General features: G+C 43.7%; 1 protein-coding gene across 1 annotated transcript in view; it reads left to right on the top strand.

Moving 5' to 3' along the window:
* Positions 1–20,302, top strand: part of LOC126272276 (armadillo repeat-containing protein gudu) — a 106,397-nt gene that overhangs the window by 42,688 nt on the left and 43,407 nt on the right. Inside the window, exons 5-7 of the mRNA XM_049975028.1 lie at positions 9,191–9,439; positions 17,636–17,746; positions 17,836–18,060. Coding sequence (XP_049830985.1) covers positions 9,191–9,439; positions 17,636–17,746; positions 17,836–18,060 — 585 coding nt within the window. The remainder of the gene's footprint in view (positions 1–9,190; positions 9,440–17,635; positions 17,747–17,835; positions 18,061–20,302) is intronic.

Below are 20,302 nucleotides of genomic sequence, written 5' to 3'. Positions count from 1 at the left end.
AGACTCACAGGGAGGAGATTTTCAAGTAGGTGAAAAAGTTAGAAAGATAAATATACATCATACACATTTTGCAAAAGAATTAATATGGCAATCAACGGATCCTAAGTGTATTGTTTATCGAGAATGTGGTAAAGAAGAAAAAAAGTTCATTAATACTTTCATTTAAAATCTTATCGAAAACATTTAAATGTATGTACGCTAGAGTGTACAAGATAAATCCTAGGTTATTATGGTCGACGATCGTCATAAAATAATTTGCATGGCTCCTTTCACATCTCGCATTAATCAGCTAAAGCAATGCCGAAGACATATTGAAAGTTGCCTGTCACATTTTCAGCTTTCACTGGTGAATTTGTTTCGTTTGTTATTAACTCGCAGGTACACTGCAAAGATATCGTCTGCACCAAGATAATGATTTCTGTCAATGATCTCCATATTACCTGCATGTAGGTATCTGATGTCAAAGCATAGAACTTCTGCGTGTCTGCAGATTCTTGCCACCTGCATAGTCCGCCATGCTGTAGTTACGGAAAAAAACATTTCACCTGTCTGTACGTAATAAAGAATTGTTTACTCATTTATTGCTTTGGACTTTATATCAACATGCGTTTTATAAGCTGTTGTGTTAGCAGAATCGAAAAGTATTTTCTGTTTGCGTTCTCGTGACGTTTCGTGGCATCCATGTTATAATAAGACAGGAAATGATATACGAGAATATTTGACCGGCACGTTCGACATCCGGGTAGTAGCCTATAGAGGTCACTGAGTTGCTTACACCCTTCAAGATGACGATCACAAGAGAGACAGTTACGGCAGCAAACAAACTTAAGAACACGCGAAATATTAGTCACCTAATGAAATGAAAATATCGGAACAACCGAGGCAATGAGGCAATAATACAATAAGACTAACATTATTCCAAGACAATCACGTAATCGAAAAATAACACACACTAATTCCTCCCGAATAAACCGAACAAAAGCACGCAACTGGAACTGAATATTTCTCTTGACCTATCTAGCTTAAAAGAAGACAACGATACCTGTCACCCCCCCCCCCCCCCACCCTAAAAACCATAATAATCAGTATCGCAACTACTTATTGCCTCAGACCATGGGATACACAGTAGCGTGAGACGTTCTGTACATATGATACACACTACTATAAATTACATACCACCAAACTGAAACACAGCATAAAGCAATGACTGCTTTGTGTCGGGCGTATGGCTTACAGTATGACTTGATCGCTAAATGAGTCAGCGAGAGGAATCTACATATTAGCAGCTGAGTTAACTGATCTCTACCGATTCAGTACTAAGGAGACGAAAAGCCAAGAAAATGTGGGCGCACTGTACTGGGATTGAGGATATGACCTGCACGGGCGCACAGACGATAAAGCTGACACATCTTATTTAAAGATTCACAAACACAAATGACCATTTCAACTTGTATTTCACTCATTAAACAGACACCTATGATTTAAAAGGCAAATTAGGTTTCGAACAAAATATAGCTTAATGCATAAAATCCGTTTATAATGCTTTATAAATTCTTATAAGATTAATAAGTTACTCAGCTTGTCTACTGTTATGTATATGAGTGAAGACAGAAAGCACTTGATATAGTAATTTTGTAGGAAAAAGTCTAAAGGTAGTATCCCGATTTTTCTGTACCGGTAATTACAAGATTTATAAAACTCAGGTTTCTCCATTACAAACTGTCTCAAATAACCAATGGTAAATAGTTTGAACGACTAGTTTGCAAATAAAATTACCCCGAATAGAAGTTTTGTGTCGAAGATCTTCATGTTCATTAAACATGCATGCTTGTGAGAATTTAAGTTACGCATCCGTAGAAATACGCAATGGACATGATTTTGGATACCAAGGATTGGCAGAAATTAGATGCTGTTTTATGGCTTACCTATTGACTGCTATCGTTGTTTCGCGTTCTTACTGCATTTCACGGTTATCCTAAGATTGTGCTGATTGGGTACGGAAACATCCGTGTTGCTCACTGTTCGATTCGTCTCAGACTGGTGCTAAGCAACGGCGCAGATCGTTTGAGAGGCCCCTGTATTGTTGAGGACTACAGCACGTCGCGATTTTTGTTGTTTACTCTTAGAGCAAGCATATGCGGGAAAATGGTCGCCGAATAATTAAAGAAAGTATCCAGCGATAGTAGCAGGGCTGTAACTCCTGTGGCACTATCCCCGAAGAAAGTCTATCCTGGCGCAGAAAGAAAAGAAATAAAAAAAATTAAAATGAGAAGGAAAGGTAAAAAAAATTAATAAAATCGGTCAGTGAAGAATTAATTAATCAAAAATTCGAACCTGCGACCGTAGCGGTTGCGTGGTTGCAGACTGAAGCGCCTAGAACCACTCGGCCACTCCGGCCGGCAACAGGTCGAGTCTCCAAATTGACGTACAAATTAGCAGTGACGGTGCATGGGATAACCACGAGGCTGCTCCTGCTGTCATACGCAGTCACACACCAGACTAACTCCAGGTGAAGGTCCAGTGTATCTAGCTCGCAGACAGGTTGGTTGCAGACTCTCAACTGGCCTCCTACTAACCAACACACGGCAATCACTGGCACCGCAGCAGAACCAGCTTTCACCAGAAAATACAACAGACCTGCACCCTGCTCCCCCCCCCCCCCCCCCTAGTATCTCTCGCTTGACACCACCGAAGCGGCAAATGACGGTGTTTTGTTTGTTTTAAATGTATAGTACAGAGACATGCATGGATTCTTGTGCTGCAATTTCGGGCTTATTCTTCGGTCAAACAAAGATGTATCCTTTTTATAGACTATAAAACATGGATTATTACTTTATAAATTTGCTTTTGTCATGTTAAGCGCCACTATGTAATTTTATACAGCAATTTCGTGGAGCAGTGATTCTCTCGACTTATCTAACATGTTAAATTAGAATGAAGTTTCAAAAAACTGCCAATCAGTAACAACTGTTGTTGTCCCGTGGCCGAAAGGTGGAGGACAAGAGAGGATATCCATCCCTTCGGACCAGGTAAATGCTTCCGCCTAACGGCTGCGTGTGCAAATCTCCAGTGGCCAGAGGTCTCCAACTCCGTATATCTTCGGACACCCTACTGATCTGTACGTGGGAAACTGGTACAACAGTTGTAACGAAATACCCATAGATATAAATTAAAGTATTGCTGCTGGCCCCAAATGTCTGTATGCCCGCAGAGATACGCTTAAGTCTAAAACCATGTCATATTCGGTCAAAATGAGCATATACAATGCTATTGTACGCCCTAATGTTCTCTATGGTTCAGAAAAAGGACACTAACTAAAAGGAAGATGCAAAAGCTTCTAACTCTTGAAAAAAAAAACCATGATAAGACTATGGGGACCGGTAAGAGACGGAGATATTTCGAAAACAAGAAAGAACAATTAAATTTAAGAGATGCTGAACCAACCCGACGACTTACAATATTTAAAGAGCAGACAACTTCAACGGACAGTCATATAATCCATATGCCAGAGACATACCTTTCTAAACAAGCTTTCATTCCCTACATTACAATCAAAAGACCGGTGTGTAGGCCAAGACTCGGGTGAGTCGGTGACATAAAGAAAGATGCGGTAACTTTGAATGCAGTCAGTTTGGTTCATTTGGCTCTAAGCACTATGGGACTTAACATCTGAGGTCATTAGTCCCACGGACTTAGAACTACTTAAACCTAACTAACCTAAGGATATCACACACATCCATGCCCGAGGCAAGACTCGAACGTGCGACCGTAGCAGCAGCGCGGCTCCGGACTAAAGCACCTAGAACCGCTCAGTCACAACGGCCGGAGCAGTCAATTTGGAAGTTGTTTAACTTAAGACACTGGGTAGTTATAATTAAAGTGTAGCTACTCACAGAGCTCCAGAGTGGGCTGTAATTATTGTGTGGTAGCGAAACTTAGTAGATATTCTAAAGCGTTAATGCGGAATCGATTTACACGGAAAAAATAGTTTCATTTTTGGCCACCAGGTGAAAATCTATCTGATGCTGTGAATCCAAGAAAGACATATAGAAATGTCTTCATGTGTAATCGATGAGGAACGGGGGACTCGAGCAGCATAGGTCAAACATGTGAGTAAGGTTTAATGTTCATTTTATTATTAATTTCCACTTACACAGATTGTTCAGTATGAGCACCGGTGACGTCAGCGAGATGGTGTACAGCGCCAGATTTGCACCTGGTGAACAAAATTGGAGCTACCTTTTTTCTAGCGTATATCGGTTCCGCATTAATGCATTAACATTGCTACTAAGTTACGCTGTGTCCGCCTCAATGGCTGAGTGGCCAGCGCGAGGGAATGCCATGCTAAGGGACCCTGGTTCGATTCCTGGTTGGGTCGGAAATTTTCCCCGCTCGGGGACCGGGTGTTGTGTTGTCTTCACCACCATAATCTCATCCCCACCGAAGCGCAACTGGTCGAAGTGGCGTCTACATCTACATCTACATCCATACTCCGCAAGCCAACTGACGGTGTGTGGCGGAGGGTACCCTGAGTACCTCTATCGGTTCTCCCCTCTATTCCAGTCTCGTATTGCTCGTGGAAAGAAGGACTGTCGGTATGCTTCTGTGTGGGGTCTAATCTCTCTGATTTTATCCTCATGGTCTCTTCGCGAGATATACGTAGGAGGGAGCAATATACTGCTTGACTCTTCGGTGAAGGTATGTTCTCGAAACTTTAACAAAAGCCCGTACCGAGCTACTGAGCGTCTCTCCTGCAGAGTCTTCCACTGGAGTTTATCTATCATCTCCGTAACGCTTTCGCGATTACTAAATGATCCTGTAACGAAGCGCGCTGCTCTCCGTTGGATCTTCTCTATCTCTTCTATCAACCCTATCTGGTACGGATCCCACACTGCTGAGTAGTATTCGAGCAGTGGGCGAACAAGCGTACTGTAATCTACTTCCTTTGTTTTCGGATTGCATTTCCTTAGGATTCTTCCAATGAATCTCAGTCTGGCATCTGCTTTACCCACGATCAACTTTATATGATCATTCCATTTTAAATCACTCCTAATGCGTACTCCCAGATAACTTATGGAATTAACTGCTTCCAGTTGCTGACCTGCTATTTTGTAGCTAAATGATAAGGGATCTATCTTTCTATGTATTCGCAGCACATTACACTTGTCTACACTGAGATTCAATAGCCATTCCCTGCACCATGCGTCAATTTGCTGCAGATCCTCCTGTATTTCAGCACAATTTTCCATTGTTACAACCTCTCGATACACCACAGCATCATCTGCAAAAAGCCTCAGTGAACTACCGATGTCATCCACCAGGTCATTTATGTATATTGTGAATAGCAACGGTCCTATGATACTCCCCAGCGGCACACCTGAAAACACTCTTACTTCGGAAGACTTCTCTCCATTGAGAATGACATGCTGCGTTCTGTTATCTAGGAACTCCTCAATTCAATCACAGAATTGGTCTGATAGTCCATATGCTCTTACTTTGTTCATTAAACGACTATGGGGAACTGTATCGAACGCTTTGCGGAAGTCAAGAAACACGGCGTCTACCTGTGAACCAGTGTCTGTGGCCCTCTGAGTCTCGTGGACGAATAGCGCGAGCTGGGTTTCACACGATCGAACCCATGCTGATTCCTACACAGTTGATTTCTAGTCTCCAGAAAAGTCATTATACTCGAACATAATACGTGTTCCAAAATTCTACAACTGATCGACGTTAAAGATATAGGTCTATAGTTCTGCACATCTGTTCGACGTCCCTTCTTGAAAACGGAGATGACCTGTGCCCTTTTCCAATCCTTTGGAACGTTTCGCTCTTCTAGAGACCTACGGTACACCGCTGCAAGAAGGGGGGCAAGTTCCTTCGCGTACTCTGTGTAAAATCGAACTGGTATCCCATCAGGTCCAGCGGCCTTTCCTCTTTTGAGCGATTTTAATTGTTTCTCTATCCCTCTGTCGTCTATTTCGATATCTACCATTTTGTCATCTGTGCGACAATCTAGAGAAGGAACTGCAGTGCAGTCTTCCTCTGTGAAACAGCTTTGGAAAAAGACATTTAGTATTTCGGCCTTTAGTCTGTCATCCTCTGTTTCAATACCATTTTGGTCACAGAGTGTCTGGACATTTTGTTTTGATCCACCAACCGCTTTGACATAAGACCAAAATTTCTTAGGATTTTCTGCCAAGTCAGTACATAGAACTTTACTTTCGAATTCATTGAACGCCTCTCGCATGACCCTCCTCACACTACATTTCGCTTCGCGTAATTTTTGTTTGTCTGCAAGGCTTTGGCTATGTTTATGTTTGCTGTGAAGTTCCTTTTGCTTCCTCAGCAGTTTTCTAACTCGGTTGTTGTACCACGGTGGCTCTTTTCCATCTCTTACGATCTTGCTTGGCACATACTCGTCTAACGCATATTGTATGATGGTTTTGAACTTTGTCCACTGATCCTTTGTCAACTCAAAAGACTTGCATCAGGCAACCAGTCTACCCGGCATAAAACCCTAGCCACACATTTCGTTTCATTTCAGTTCCGCTGTCACACACGGACACTTGGACATGTCCAAAGTGGGTTAATTATAACCACCTGGTACACATTGAAGCGACAAAAACCGTGGGATACCTCCTAACATCATGTCGGACCTCCTTTTGCCCGGCGCAGTGCAGAAGCTCGATGTGGGATTCACTCAAGATGTCGTTGGAAGTCCCATGCAGAAATACTGAGCCACGCTGCCTCTATAGCCGTCTATAACTGTGTAAGCGTCGCCGGTGCAGGATTTTGTGCACGACCTGATTTCTCCGTTATCTCACATAAACGTTGGTTGGGATTCATATCGAGCGATTTGGTTGGCCACATCATTCACTCGAATTGTTCGATTAGCAATCGGACCTCCTTTTGCCCGGCGCAGTGCAGAAGCTCGATGTGGGATTCACTCAAGATGTCGTTGGAAGTCCCATGCAGAAATACTGAGCCACGCTGCCTCTATAGCCGTCTATAACTGTGTAAGCGTCGCCGGTGCAGGATTTTGTGCACGACCTGATTTCTTCGTTATCTCACATAAACGTTGGTTGGGATTCATATCGAGCGATTTGGTTGGTCACATCATTCACTCGAATTGTTCGATTAGCAATCGCGTGTAAATGTGTCCCGGTTGCATGGCACATTGTCATCCATAATGTGAATTGGTGCATGTGGTCTCTAAGCCGAACATAACCAATTCCACTGAATAATTGGTTCAGCAGAAGCAGAGGAAGTAGTTCATTCTACGTAATCACAGCCCACACCGTTACGGAGCCATCACCAGCTTGCACAGTGCCTTGTTAAAAACTTGCGTTCACGGCATTGTGGGGTCTGTGTCACACATGAAACCTACCGTCAGCTCTTATCAACTGAAATTGGGACTCATCTGACCAGGCCACAGTTTTCCAGCTATCTACGGCAGAACTGGTATGGTCAAGAACCCAGGAGAGGCACTGCAGGCGATGGCGTGCTGTTAATAAAGGCACTCGCGTCGGTCGTCTGCTGCCACAACCTATTAACGCCAAATTTTGTCGCACCGTCCTTGCATATATGTTCGTCGTACGTCCCACATTGATACCCGCCGTTACTTCACGCAGTGTTACTTGTCTGTTAGCACTGACAGTTCTACCTAAACGCCGCTGCTCTCGGTCGTTATGTGAAGGACTTCGGCCATTGCTCCGTCAGTAGTGAGAGGTAATGCCTGAAATTTGGCATTCTCGGCGCGCTCTTGACACCGTGTATCTCTGAATATTGAATAACCTGACGATTTCCGAAATGGAATGTCCCATGCGTCTACCTCCAACCAGCATTCCACGTTCAAAGTCTGTTAATTCCTGTCGTGCTGCCGTTATCACGACGTAAACTTTTTCTCGTGAATTACTTGAGTAAAAATGACAACTCCGCCAATTCCGTGCCCCTAAATACCTTGTGTACGCGATACTACCGCTATGTGTATATGTACAGGGTGATCTAAAAGTATGTATAAATTTGAAAACTTAATAAACCAAGGAATAATGTAGAGAAAGAGGTACAAATTGACACACATGCTTGGAATGACATGGGGTTTATGCAAGATGGTGCTCCACCCCATATTGTTAGACGCGTGAAAGATGTCTTGCGCGCGTTGTTTGGTGATGATGCTGCGCTCAGCCGCCACTTTCGTCATGCTTGGCCTCCCAGGTCTCCAGACCTCAGTCCGTGCGATTATTGGCTTTGTGGTACCTGAAGTCGCAAGTGTATCGTGATCGACCGTCATCTCTACGGATGCTGAAAGACAACATCCGACGCCAATGCCTCACCATAACTTCGGACATGCTTTACAGTGCTGTTCACAACATTATTCCTCGACTACAGCTATTGTTGAGGAATGATGGTGGACATACTGAGCATTTCCTGTAAATAACATCATCTTTGCTTTGTCTTGGTTTGTTATGCTAATTATTGCTATTCTGATCAGATGAAGCGCCATGTGTCGGACATTTTTTGAACCTTTTTTTTGTTTTAATAAAACCCCATGTCATTCCAAGCACGTGTGTAATTTTGTACCTCTCTATCTACATTATTCCGTGATTTATTCAGTTTTCAAATTTATACTGACTTTTTGATCATCCGGTACATATCGCTATTCGCTATCCCCATCACGTTAAATGAAGGCCGTCAGGTACTGCACCGTCAATGGTGAGAGGTAATGCCTGACATTTGGCTTTTTTTGGCGCGCTCTTGACACCGTGTATCTCGGAATATTGAATACCCTGACGATTTCCGAAATGGAATGTCCCATGGGTCTACCTCCTACCAGCATTCCACGTTAAAAGTCTGTTAATTCCCGTCGTGCTGACGTAATCACGTCGGGAACTTTTTCTCGTGAATTACTTGAGTACAAATGACGGCTCCGCCAATGCACTGCCCCTTTATACCTTATGTACGCGATACTACCGCTATCTGTGTATGTGCATGTCGCTATTCGCTATCCCATGACCTTCGTCACCTCAGTGTAAATGCTTTGGCCAGTGTGTGTGTGTGTGTGTGTGTGTGTGTCGGAGTGACCATGATCCCCACGATGCCCCCCCCCCCCCCCCCTTGTAGCCGCGCCCGGACGTAGCAACGGGCAGAGGGAAGAGAGGGCTCAGGACTGTGGTACGTGTTGTACCCGCAGGTGGACCTCCTGGACGTGAGTCCGGCGGCGCTGTGCTCGCCGCTGGAGTCGCTGTCTGCCGACGACCAGCAGCAGGTGGACGTGGCGCGCGCCGGCGCCAAGGCGCTGTGGTCGCTGTCGCAGTCCGTCAAGAACAAGGAGGCTATGCGCAGGACGGGCTGCGTGCGTCTGCTCGCCAAGCTGCTCAAGTCCTGCCACCAGGACGTCGTCGTGCCCATCATGGGCACCATCCAGCAGTGCGCCTCGGAGGTGAGTTTGGGACGAGGCCCCTAAACGCTTAAACCAGCTCGTAATATTATCTGTTTCCTATCAACAGGTTTGTCATCCAAAGCCTGTCAAATTTAAGCTCACTTTTGAAGCACCTGCCACGAAGTCTATTCAAAGAAAAAAAATAATCGATGCACCACGAAGGAACTATCCGAATGGGACGGAAATCGGTAGACGTGATGTACACGTACACACAAACAAATGATTACAGTTTCAGAAAAATTGGCTGATTCATTCAAGAGAAAGAGCTTCATAAACTGAGCAAGTCGACAACGCGCTGGTCCACCTCTCGCCCTTATACGAGCAGAAGTTATTCTACTTGGCGTAGATTTACAGAGTTGTGAACGTCCTCTTGAGGGATATTATGCCAAATTCTGTCCAATTCGCGCGAGAGAGGTCAAAATCCCAATCTCGTTGGAGGGACCTGCCCATAACGCTCCAACATTTCACAATTGTGAAGAGATCCGGGGATCTTGCTGGCCTAGGTAGAGTTTGGCAAGCACGGAGATAAGCAGTAGAAACACTCGACGTTTGTGAGCCATGATGGCTTGCCATGAAGGGCAAGAAAAAGGGGCGTAGAATACCGTTGACGTCCCACTGTGCTTTAAGGGTGCCGCAGATGGCAACCAAAGAGGTTCAAAATGGTTCAAATGGCTCTAACCACGATGCGACTTAACATCTGAGGCCATCAGTCCCCTAGACCTTAGAACTACTTAAACCTAACTAACCTAAGGACATCACACACATCCATGCCCAAGGCAGGATTCGAACCTGCGACCGTAGCAGCAGCGCGGTTCCGGATTGAAACGCCTAGAACCACTCGGCCACGGTGGCTGGCAACCAAAGAGGTCCTGCTATGAAACGAAATGGCACACCAGACCGTCACTCCCGGTTGTCAGGTTGTACAGCGGGCTACAGCCAGGTTGGTGTCCTACTGCTGTCTGGGGTGTCTCCAGACAAGTCTTCATTGGTCACTGGGGCTCAGTTCGAAGTGGGACTAGTCACTGAAGACAGTTATACTCCAGTCAACGACATTCCAAGCCGAAGACGTGTCTCGAGAAGCCCCGGACAGTTGTAGATACCAAACTTATTGTCGCCTGCCATACAGCCTGACAATCAGAATTGGTGGTCTGAGATGCATTTTCATTTCATTGGTTGTCATCTGTGGTGCAGTGTCACGTCGGCGATATTCTACCGCTTGTTTTGTTGGCCTTCGTCCCAAGCCATCCTGTGCTAACATACTGCCCGCCCGCGCACGACGAGAGTTTCTACCGCTTGTCTTCGTGCATGCCAAACCCCACCTTGGCCAGCTAGGTACCCGACTCTTTCCCCAAAAGAGAATATTTGGAGCATTATGGGCAGGGTCCTCGAACCAGCTCGGGATTTTGACTATTTAATGCGTCATTTGGACAGAATTTGACCTAATATCCCACAGGTGGGCATCCAACAACGCTATCAGTCAACACCAAGCCGAATAAATACTTGCATAATAGTCAGAGGTGGACCAATGTGTTACTGATTTGCTCGTTTTGTGGAGCTCTTTCTCTTGAATAAATCATCCAAATTTTACGAAACTGTCATCATTCGATTTTCTGTACATGTAAATCACATCTACCGATTTCCGTCCTATTTGGCTAACATTTCGTGATGCGTCGTACTCTTGTTGTTTTTGAGTGTAGTTTGACACCAATGGGCATAGCTACCAAAGCAACTTGCATTGACTTTAGCATTGCGTGCGAAGAAGAAAAAGAAAAGAAGTCGCTGGTTCTGGGAATGGCTGAAACTTAGAGATAAACACCCATCAGAAATCTAATGGAAGTTCATTAAAATACCGCAACGTTATAACATGTCCGTCGTGCGTGGAAGAACCAGAGAGCTTCGATTTTTTTTATTTCATTGCACTCCCATTTGTATGTTGTAGATAGAATATTGATTTTCTTCCCACCGTCTTCCTGCGTAATATTTGTGTGGGGAAGATGCAACGCCCGTACCCTTTTGGTAACTGCTAGTGTTTTTTTTGTTTTTATCCATATCCTCAGCGGATCGTGTGTGATCTTTAGCTTTCCCGACGAATCTACTATTTTTACAGTTCTCGGGTGTCCTCCCTCTATGAAGCTGGATAAGCTTCGCGACAGGAAAAACTGTCGGCTCAGCTCCCTCAACATCATGATGAGACACTATAAAGGAGGCGGGATGCAGCGAAGACACTCATTCTACAGGCATCGCCTGAAGATAATCGTAGTTTCCACAATAGTGGGAACTCGCGATACAGTGAGAAAAATTCTTCCTCGCTAAACAAGCGCAGTGGAGCAGTAACACAAACACCTATCTTGTCAAATCAGCTGTCAATCAAAATTTCTCTCACACGCATCAAGCACAGTCTATGTTTGTCAGACACGCCAAACAAAGCCGCACATAGCCAAATAATTAGGCAAACAGACGAAGGCTGACAATTTGTATGATCGTTTACAGAGACCTTTAGGCACAGCTTCGTACGGCCTGATTACTTGTCTGGAATTACGGTAATTTTGTTTACGAGACACTGTGAGCTGTTGTGATTAAAATCCAGGGAACAAAGTTAGGTAACTCAGTATCAAAATCCAGTTCTAGTATAATTTAAACGATTCAAGCATTGCATGCCATGAAAGTTCTGAGAAGGCAGGTGTAATCTACAGACACCATCATAGTTCAGCCAATTTGCACGAAACATTTTTAAATCATACACACAAACCTTCTTTGTGAATCAGACTGTTTGTGAGAGAAAACAGTATCAAAATCTTCTGAGGTTAGCCATCACATCATCTGTTTCGACCTTGCCTTTTCACAAACATCTACGTCATCGAAGTTTCAGTGTAAGTAGTGGCAAAGTTAATAACAGTAGATGACCAGAGGTCTTTCTTGATGCCTCCTCCCTACCTCCCCCCCCCCCTTTTCTGCGTATGCCATGTGTCTGCGTCTAAAGTGGATCTCATGTTCAGGTGTGAGAACGTTTGCTTATGTACCTAAGGTGGGACGTGGGTACTAGTCTGGTATTCACCTAGTCTTCCTCAACCCAATGTTCCACCTTCCTGGACGTTGACCTCATCCCCTCTGATGGCTTCATCCACACCTCTGTCCACATTAAACCAACACATCATCAACAGCACCAGCATTTTGACAGCTGTCATCGCTTCCACACCAAAAAGTCTGTCTCGCATAGCCTATCCACCTGTGGATGAGGTATCTGCAGTGATGAGAACTCACTTGTCCAATATTCTGTTGGCCTCATGAAGGCTTTCACAGATATGCAGTATTGTTCAAACACAGTCCACAAACAGATTTCCCATGTCATGTCCTCATCCACCCCCAATCCTCCCAACTCCCCCAAGAATCAGCTACAAAAGAGCACTCTCCTTGTCATCCAATATCGCCCTGTACTGGAACAACTGAACCACATCCTTAACCAGGGCTTTAATTCTCCATCATCATTCCCTGAGATGAGGGACATCCTATCCTAGCTCTTTCCCTCCCTTCCTAAAGTGGTCTTCTATCACCCACCCAACCTACACGACATACTAATCCATCCCTATGACACTCCCACTCCTGACCCTTTGCCACAGGATCACATCCCTGTGGAAGACCAAGGTGCAAGGCTTCCCTTATCAACCCACCAAGCACTTCCTATTCCTGTCCTGTTGCTGGCTTACTCCATCAGAACCTGGGCCGCCTGTGAAAACAGCAATGTCATATAGCAACTCAGCTGCACAGCATTTAATGTCAGTGTGACTACCAATCAGCTGTCCATGAGGATGAATGGCTACCACCAAACTGTTGCCATGAACAATGTTGACCATCCAGTGACACAACACGCAGCTGTGCACAAAAAACTCAATTCGAATGATTGCTTCACAACCTGGGCTGATTGAATCGTTCCTGAACTGCACAGGTGGGAGTTACTCTTACAATGCATCCTCTGCTCCTGTAATCATCCTGACCTCAGTCCCAGGTAATTCAGTCGCTGCACACTCTACCCAAAACTTTCCCCTCCCTCCATCCTGATTCCCTCTTCCAATTCACATATCCAATGTCACCTTCAATGTGTGCTACCCACACTTGCTACTAGAGTCATGCTTCACATGCTTGGCCTGTATAACTGCCACCCCTCCTCCCGCATTCCTGGCCAGCAAACCGGCTGGCTGGCTGCCTCCCTCCTAGCTGCTAGCCACACACCCCAATCCCTCTCCCTACCCCACTCTCTCTCACACACCCCACCCGATACTACCTCGCCATAACCAGTCCACCTGAAAAAATGCAGCAGTAGCATTGGCAGTCCACCAGCACACACAGTGTGTGTGTGTGTGTGTGTGTGTGTGTGTGTGTGTGTGTAGAGAGGGGAGGGATTGGGTCTCCTTTAAACCAAAAGCATTTACATTCTACTAGAACTTTTCTACTTTTCTAAAACACAGCAATTTTTCACTGAAACTGGTCTCCTAAAAAAAGTCAAGCAATAGAGGATTAACAATGGCTACACTAAAGTTCACAAGGAAGAGAGAAGTTGCCAACTGAGCATCGACGATACTGAACTGGTGGAGAAAATCAGTGAAAAGATTCACGAAAACTGGCATTTCGCTGTTTTGGAGCTCTCAATACAATTTCCTCAAATTTCATGAACTTTTTTGTTTTGTATTGAGACGCAAAATCTAGGGGGTTCTACACAACTGGTCAGCTTGTGTTCTTCGTCCGGCCAATCAAATTATTTTCAAGATCGCCCTTTTCTGTTGCACACAGTCCCAGTTCTCACAGCAGAAAGACCATACACAACTGCCACGGAAGCTATTCCTAGAAGGCATTCCCTCATTTGGCATGCTGCATGTTTTCCTCGACATCCTGTACCCTGACAATGTATCCATTCGCCATAACTGCCTATTTATTTGATAACATCCACTTTCTCTCCAACCTGACAATATGGACTCGAGTTTGCAGCTAGTCCCATACCTGTCATCTCGTAGAATCGGCTGTACTGCCGGTGGTCCGCGTCTTCCCAACATGATATCTACATCTACATCTACATCTACATGACTACTCTGCAATTCACATTTAAGTGCTTGGCAGAGGGTTCATCGAACCACAATCATACTATCTCTCTACTATTCCACTCCCGAACAGCGAGCGGGAAAAACGAACACCTAAACCTTTCTGTTCGAGCTCTGATTTCTCTTATTTTATTTTGATGATCATTCCTACCTATGTAGGTTGGGCTCAACAAAATATTTTCGCAATCGGAAGAGAAAGTTGGTGACTGAAATTTCGTAAAAAGGTCTCACCGCGACGAAAAACGTCTATGCTGTAATGACTTCCATCCCAACTCGTGTATCATATCTGCCACACTCTCTCCCCTATTACGTGATAATACTAAACGAGCTGCCCTTTTTTGCACCCTTTCGATGTCCTCCGTCAATCCCACCTGGTAAGGATCCCACACCGCGCAGCAATATTCTAACAGAGGACGAACGAGTGTAGTGTAAGCTGTCTCTTTAGTGGACTTGTTGCATCTTCTAAGTGTCCTGCCAATGAAACGCAACCTTTGGCTCGCCTTCCCGACAATATTATCTATGTGGTCCTTCCAACTGAAGTTGTTCGTAATTTTAACACCCAGGTACTTAGTTGAATTGACAGCCTTGAGAATTGTACTATTTATCGAGTAATCGAATTCCAATGGACTTCTTTTGGAACTCACACTTTTCGTTATTTAGCGTCAACTGCCACCTGACACACCATACAGCAATCTTTTCTAAATCGCTTTGCAACTGATACTGGTCTTCGGATGACCTTACTAGACGGTAAATTACAGCACGAACTGCGACCTTCCTGATAGGAAATCACGAATCCAGTCGCACAACTGAGACGATACCCCATAGCTCCGCAGCTTGATTAGAAGTCGCTTGTGAGGAACGGTGTCAAAAGCTTTCCGGAAATCTAGAAATACGGAATCAACTTGAGATCCCCTGTCGATAGCGGCCATTACTTCGTGCGAATAAAGAGCTAGCTGTGTTGCACAAGAGCGATGTTTTCTGAAGCCATGCTGATTACGTCTCAATAGATCGTTCCCTTCGAGGTGATTTATAATGTTTGAATACAGTATATGCTCCAAAACCCTACTGCAAACCGACGTCAATGATATAGGTCTGTAGTTAAATGGATTACTCCTACTACCCTTCTTGAACACTGGTGCGACCTGCGCAATTTTCCAATCTGTAGGTACAGATCTATCAATGAGCGACGTCGTAACTCGGCGTCTTCATCAGGTGTTCCTTGAGACTAGTTGACGAGCTGGCCTTATGCCTGGGCGGTGTGTGGCGCTCCCTATGCCGTCCGCGCCCACTGTGGCTATTTCTGGTGGTGGTGGTGTCAGTCTCTAGGCGCACCATCTTCACTCCGCGCCCGTTGCGGCTCTGTTCTGAGGTAGCGGACATCCAAAGGCGTGCCGTATTGGGCCCGCGCCCGATAGGAGCGATTCTAGCACTATCATGGCTCTGTTGAAGTTCCTTGTGCTGTCCGCGACCGCGGCGAGTTTCTCTTGCGGTCGAAGCCATTTTCTTGGCCTTCTAAACCCGGTATGCGCCTATGAGTTGCGCTTCCTGCGGCATCCGGCTGCTGTTGGAGCTGCATATTATGACGGCCATCCTCCAAGGAGCTTGCTGCCGCCTGGTATCGCGTATGCCGTTCTGTGCCCTTGGACATCCGTAGCTCATTCCTGGAGGAGGGAACTTTCTTCCGATGTTTCTGTAGTAGCTCCAAAACAGGATTTCGCACAGTACTAAGCTGATATCCTACTTCCCAGTTGATCAAGTTCTCCACCATCTTGATTTAAATCGATTCATTAATGACACTAGCCCATAATCGGGGGGTCTGAGCCAGGATCCTGGTTTTGTCATAATCAATGGTGTGCTCAAGGTCCAGGCAATGTTCTGCTATTGCACATTTAGTTACCTGTCGTAGCCTGGTATGTCTCAGGCGTTCTTTACATCTTATTTCAACTGTTCTGGTAGTTTGACTGATGTAAGACATCCCACATTCACATGGTGTTGGTAGACACCAGATTTCCTTCACCCCAAATCCCCTTGACAGTTCCAAGGAGCGTCTTTATCTTTTTAGGTGGGCAAACACAGTCTTGATATTGGGTTTCTTCAAGATTCTGCTGATCTTGGCAGATATAGGCTCAGCATATGGTAGAAGGGCTTCTTTCTTGGTCTCTTCTTCTGCTCCTCTCCTGTTACCTCAGGTCGTCTGGTGGGATGGAGCACTCTGCGGATGTCTCTGGTGGAGTATCCGTTGTCTGTGAACATTCTTTGTAGATGTTCTAATTCCGTTGTCAAGCTGTCTGGGTCAGAGAGCGTTTTGGCTCGGTGTACGAGTGTTCTCAGACTCCATGCTTCTGTATTGGGTGATAGCAGCTGTCAGCCTGTAGATATAAGTCAGTGTGTGTTGGAATTTAAGAAATACTGCACCATTGTCATAAGAGGACCACAGAGAAATTCACACAGACAGTTGGTTTAGTGCAATGACCTCAGGATGAATGGTGTTTAAATGGACACAGGACAACAGTGTGACAAAAGGTTTACACAACGAGAAGGTCATAGTATTACATCTCTAGCGAACAGACAGATGCCACGAGCTGAAATCTGGATGGAGGTTACACACAGTGCATCACACCTCATACTGATGTTGATGGAGGTAAACTGCACATGGAATGAAAATTTAATCACCAGTTATATGATGAAAGGGTCTACAAAATTTGTTAAATATCAGATTGATGCTTCATGATATAGCATTTTACATATCCATTGATATAAGAAAAATACAATACCAGGAAAGCTAGTGAAATGTAAAAAGATCAGCAGAGGATCAATGCTTAGTGCAGCAATTAGCAGTTGACTCTTGTTGTCATTAAGTTCAACAAATTAACTTATCAAATTTATCCTAGCAACTTCATAATCTGTCTGAATTTTTATGATACTCTTACACAAGTAATAAAATAATTTGAAATGTTGTGCCAGAATTAAAATATTTTAGGTGCCTTTAGAGGCCACTATTCAGTTATTCACAATCTAAATTAAAACTTGAAACAGATTTATCATTCTGTATTAGACTACATTATTGCATACATTTTTCAATAATGAGATCTCTCATTCTTTCCAGAAAAACTATCAACTAGCAATCCAAACAGAGGGTATGATAATCGACTTAGTACGACACCTCTCTGACGAAAGTATGGAACTGAAGAAACACTGTGCTTCAGCTATATTCAAGGTGAGACATATTTGAGTCTTATTAAAAATATGGTAATGAAAGTAAATGAACAGCTCTTAATACCAGTAATGCATTGGTTTCGTGAGCAGTGCGCAGAAGATGAGATTACAAGGGACCTAGTACGCCAGAACGGTGGTTTGGACCCTTTGGTGAAACTTGCTCGGGACAACAATGTCCACCAAGATAAACCACTGCTGGCTGCTGTGACTGGGGCCATCTGGAAGTGTTCCATGAGCCCTGACAACGTACGCCGGTTTGATGAACTGAGAACTGTAGAGGTCCTGGTTAGTCTATTACAGGATGAAAGTGAGGAGGTACTGTTCAAGTAAAGTTTACTTTTTGCTCTTTAATATCACACACTATACAGAATGATATGTAAACAAGAAGGAGGTTATTCACAAAGTCTAAGAACATTTTCTGATTAACAGAAGATTGTTAAAATTTTAGCCATATCTACATATATATGTTGAATGGTCACTGATGAGTGATACTTTTTATCAATATCATCCACTCTTTGTCCTACTCCATTTGCTTGTGCAGCAAAGAAGAAATGGCTGCCTATATGCCCCCAATGCCCACCATACCATGTCCTAGATTCTTTTAGCTTACTTTCATATCCTACAATAGGCATTTGATGGAAGCAATAGAATTGTAGTATAGTTTCCTTGAATACCAGTTACCCAGATTTGCACAACAGAGATTAACAGGAATGATTTATGCCTTTCTTCCAATGAATTCCATCACAGTTCTCAGTGTATGCATATTTAACTTTTGAATGGCTTACACTTTCCTCTTGGAATGCTAACAATTATCGTCTGAATTCCTTCCCTGCCTTCCATCAGTCTGATTTGAAAAGGGCCTCAAACACAAGAGCAGAACTCTGAGTAATGTAGGGTCTTGTACATGTTTTCCTTAAAAGATGCATTCTATTTTCACAATCTGGGGCTTTAATTCTCCTTCTCTGCTATGTTTCCACATGTCACTGAGTTCTTTCTCTTGTTCATCTACATTCTTTCATACTTATTCACCTTTAAAAAGGGCTCTTCATGATTTTCAGTAGACAAACATTTCCAGTAAGCTTAAGTTGTGTGCCAAACAAGAGCTGAAAAATGTGGATGTCTTCTTTATATGTGCAGTGCACTACCAACTGCATTCACCTTGTATGTCTTGTCAACCAGCTTGTAGTTTCAACTAGTCACTTGTTTCCACCTGTAACGTTCAACCTCAACAGGGGCTTTGATACCATACTGTTGGACTAATACCCCTTGGAGAAAGATTGTAGTAGCGAGCACAGTCAAATCCAGACTTTTGTTTGGAGGGAGAGGGGGGGAGGGGGGCCATGGCTGAGCTCAAGGAAATTTTATATTACCATGCTGAATCCAAAATCTTTAGAGTAGATGAATGTGTTTTCTTAATCTACTATAATACCAACTACAATAGCTAAAAAAGTTTTTGAGGCTGTTCAATCTGAAAGCCAAGTTTCAAAGAATCTTTTCTTTTTGAAGATTAAGAAGAAACAGGTGTCATTCTGGGAGAGAGCTTCTGTTGATCCCTTTTATTTCAAAATGTCCAGAAATTTTATGAATGCACCATATTAATTTACAGATATGTACTTTGGGAATAAATACTTGCCATATGGATAAATCCTTATCTTGCTTATTAAACAGAAACCTTATATAACAAATCCATTTCTTTTTCTTCATTTGCTATTTTCTACCTCTCACAAACTCTATTAAGCCAAAAATTATGCTGCCATTCCATGCCTATATTTTTCATTAACTGTTTAATTCTCTTCCATACTCTAAATTATTAACAATGTAACTGTAAATTCTTTCCCTGTTTCTGAGCAGTTAAGGTCTCCTTCCATAACTAATGGTAAATGCGAGAGTGCATGGAAACTTTGTTATCTTTCTCTTCTATGTATTGTATTTCTAGATCACACTCTTGTAGGAAAACTGCCCTTTGGAGCAGTGTACCATGCAATACTTTACTCAATGTTAAAATTTTTAGTGCTCTATATTCTGTATGCACAATTACTTTATGTCAACAGAACAAATACTTGCACATTTTAGCTGCCCAAACTACAGGCAAGGTTTCCTTTTTAGTAGTAGAATAGTTTCTCTCACAACATGTAAGCATTCTACAGCATTCTATTCAGGAAAGTTAACATTATTAGATCCTTTTCTCCTTTTTCCTCATACTCCTGGAACACCTGACAATCAGTTTCATATCAAGAAGCATCTACAGCCATACACAATTCCTTTTCAAGATTTAGATGTCCCAAAATCATGGAATCACTAGGCTCACATTTTAAGGTGTCTCACTCTTCTTGGCACTCCATACCCCGCGACCAATGAGCTTTCATTTTCAAAAACAACAGTTTGTGACATGACTTGGCACATATTTTTGGTAAAAAGCTATTAAGTCTAGAAACGATTTTAGCTGTCTTTTATTCTTGGGTGGAGGACAGTTTCTTATTGCCTCTATATATTTGGGATCAGGCTTAACAGCTTGCTGGATTGCCATATGTCCCAGAAGCTTTATTCAACAACATCC

This window comes from Schistocerca gregaria, chromosome 5 (genome assembly GCF_023897955.1).
Source record: "Schistocerca gregaria isolate iqSchGreg1 chromosome 5, iqSchGreg1.2, whole genome shotgun sequence".
NCBI lineage: Eukaryota > Metazoa > Arthropoda > Insecta > Orthoptera > Acrididae > Schistocerca > Schistocerca gregaria.
The sequence above is the reverse complement of the archived record's forward strand: the minus strand, read 5'-3'. Positions and strand labels throughout refer to the sequence as shown.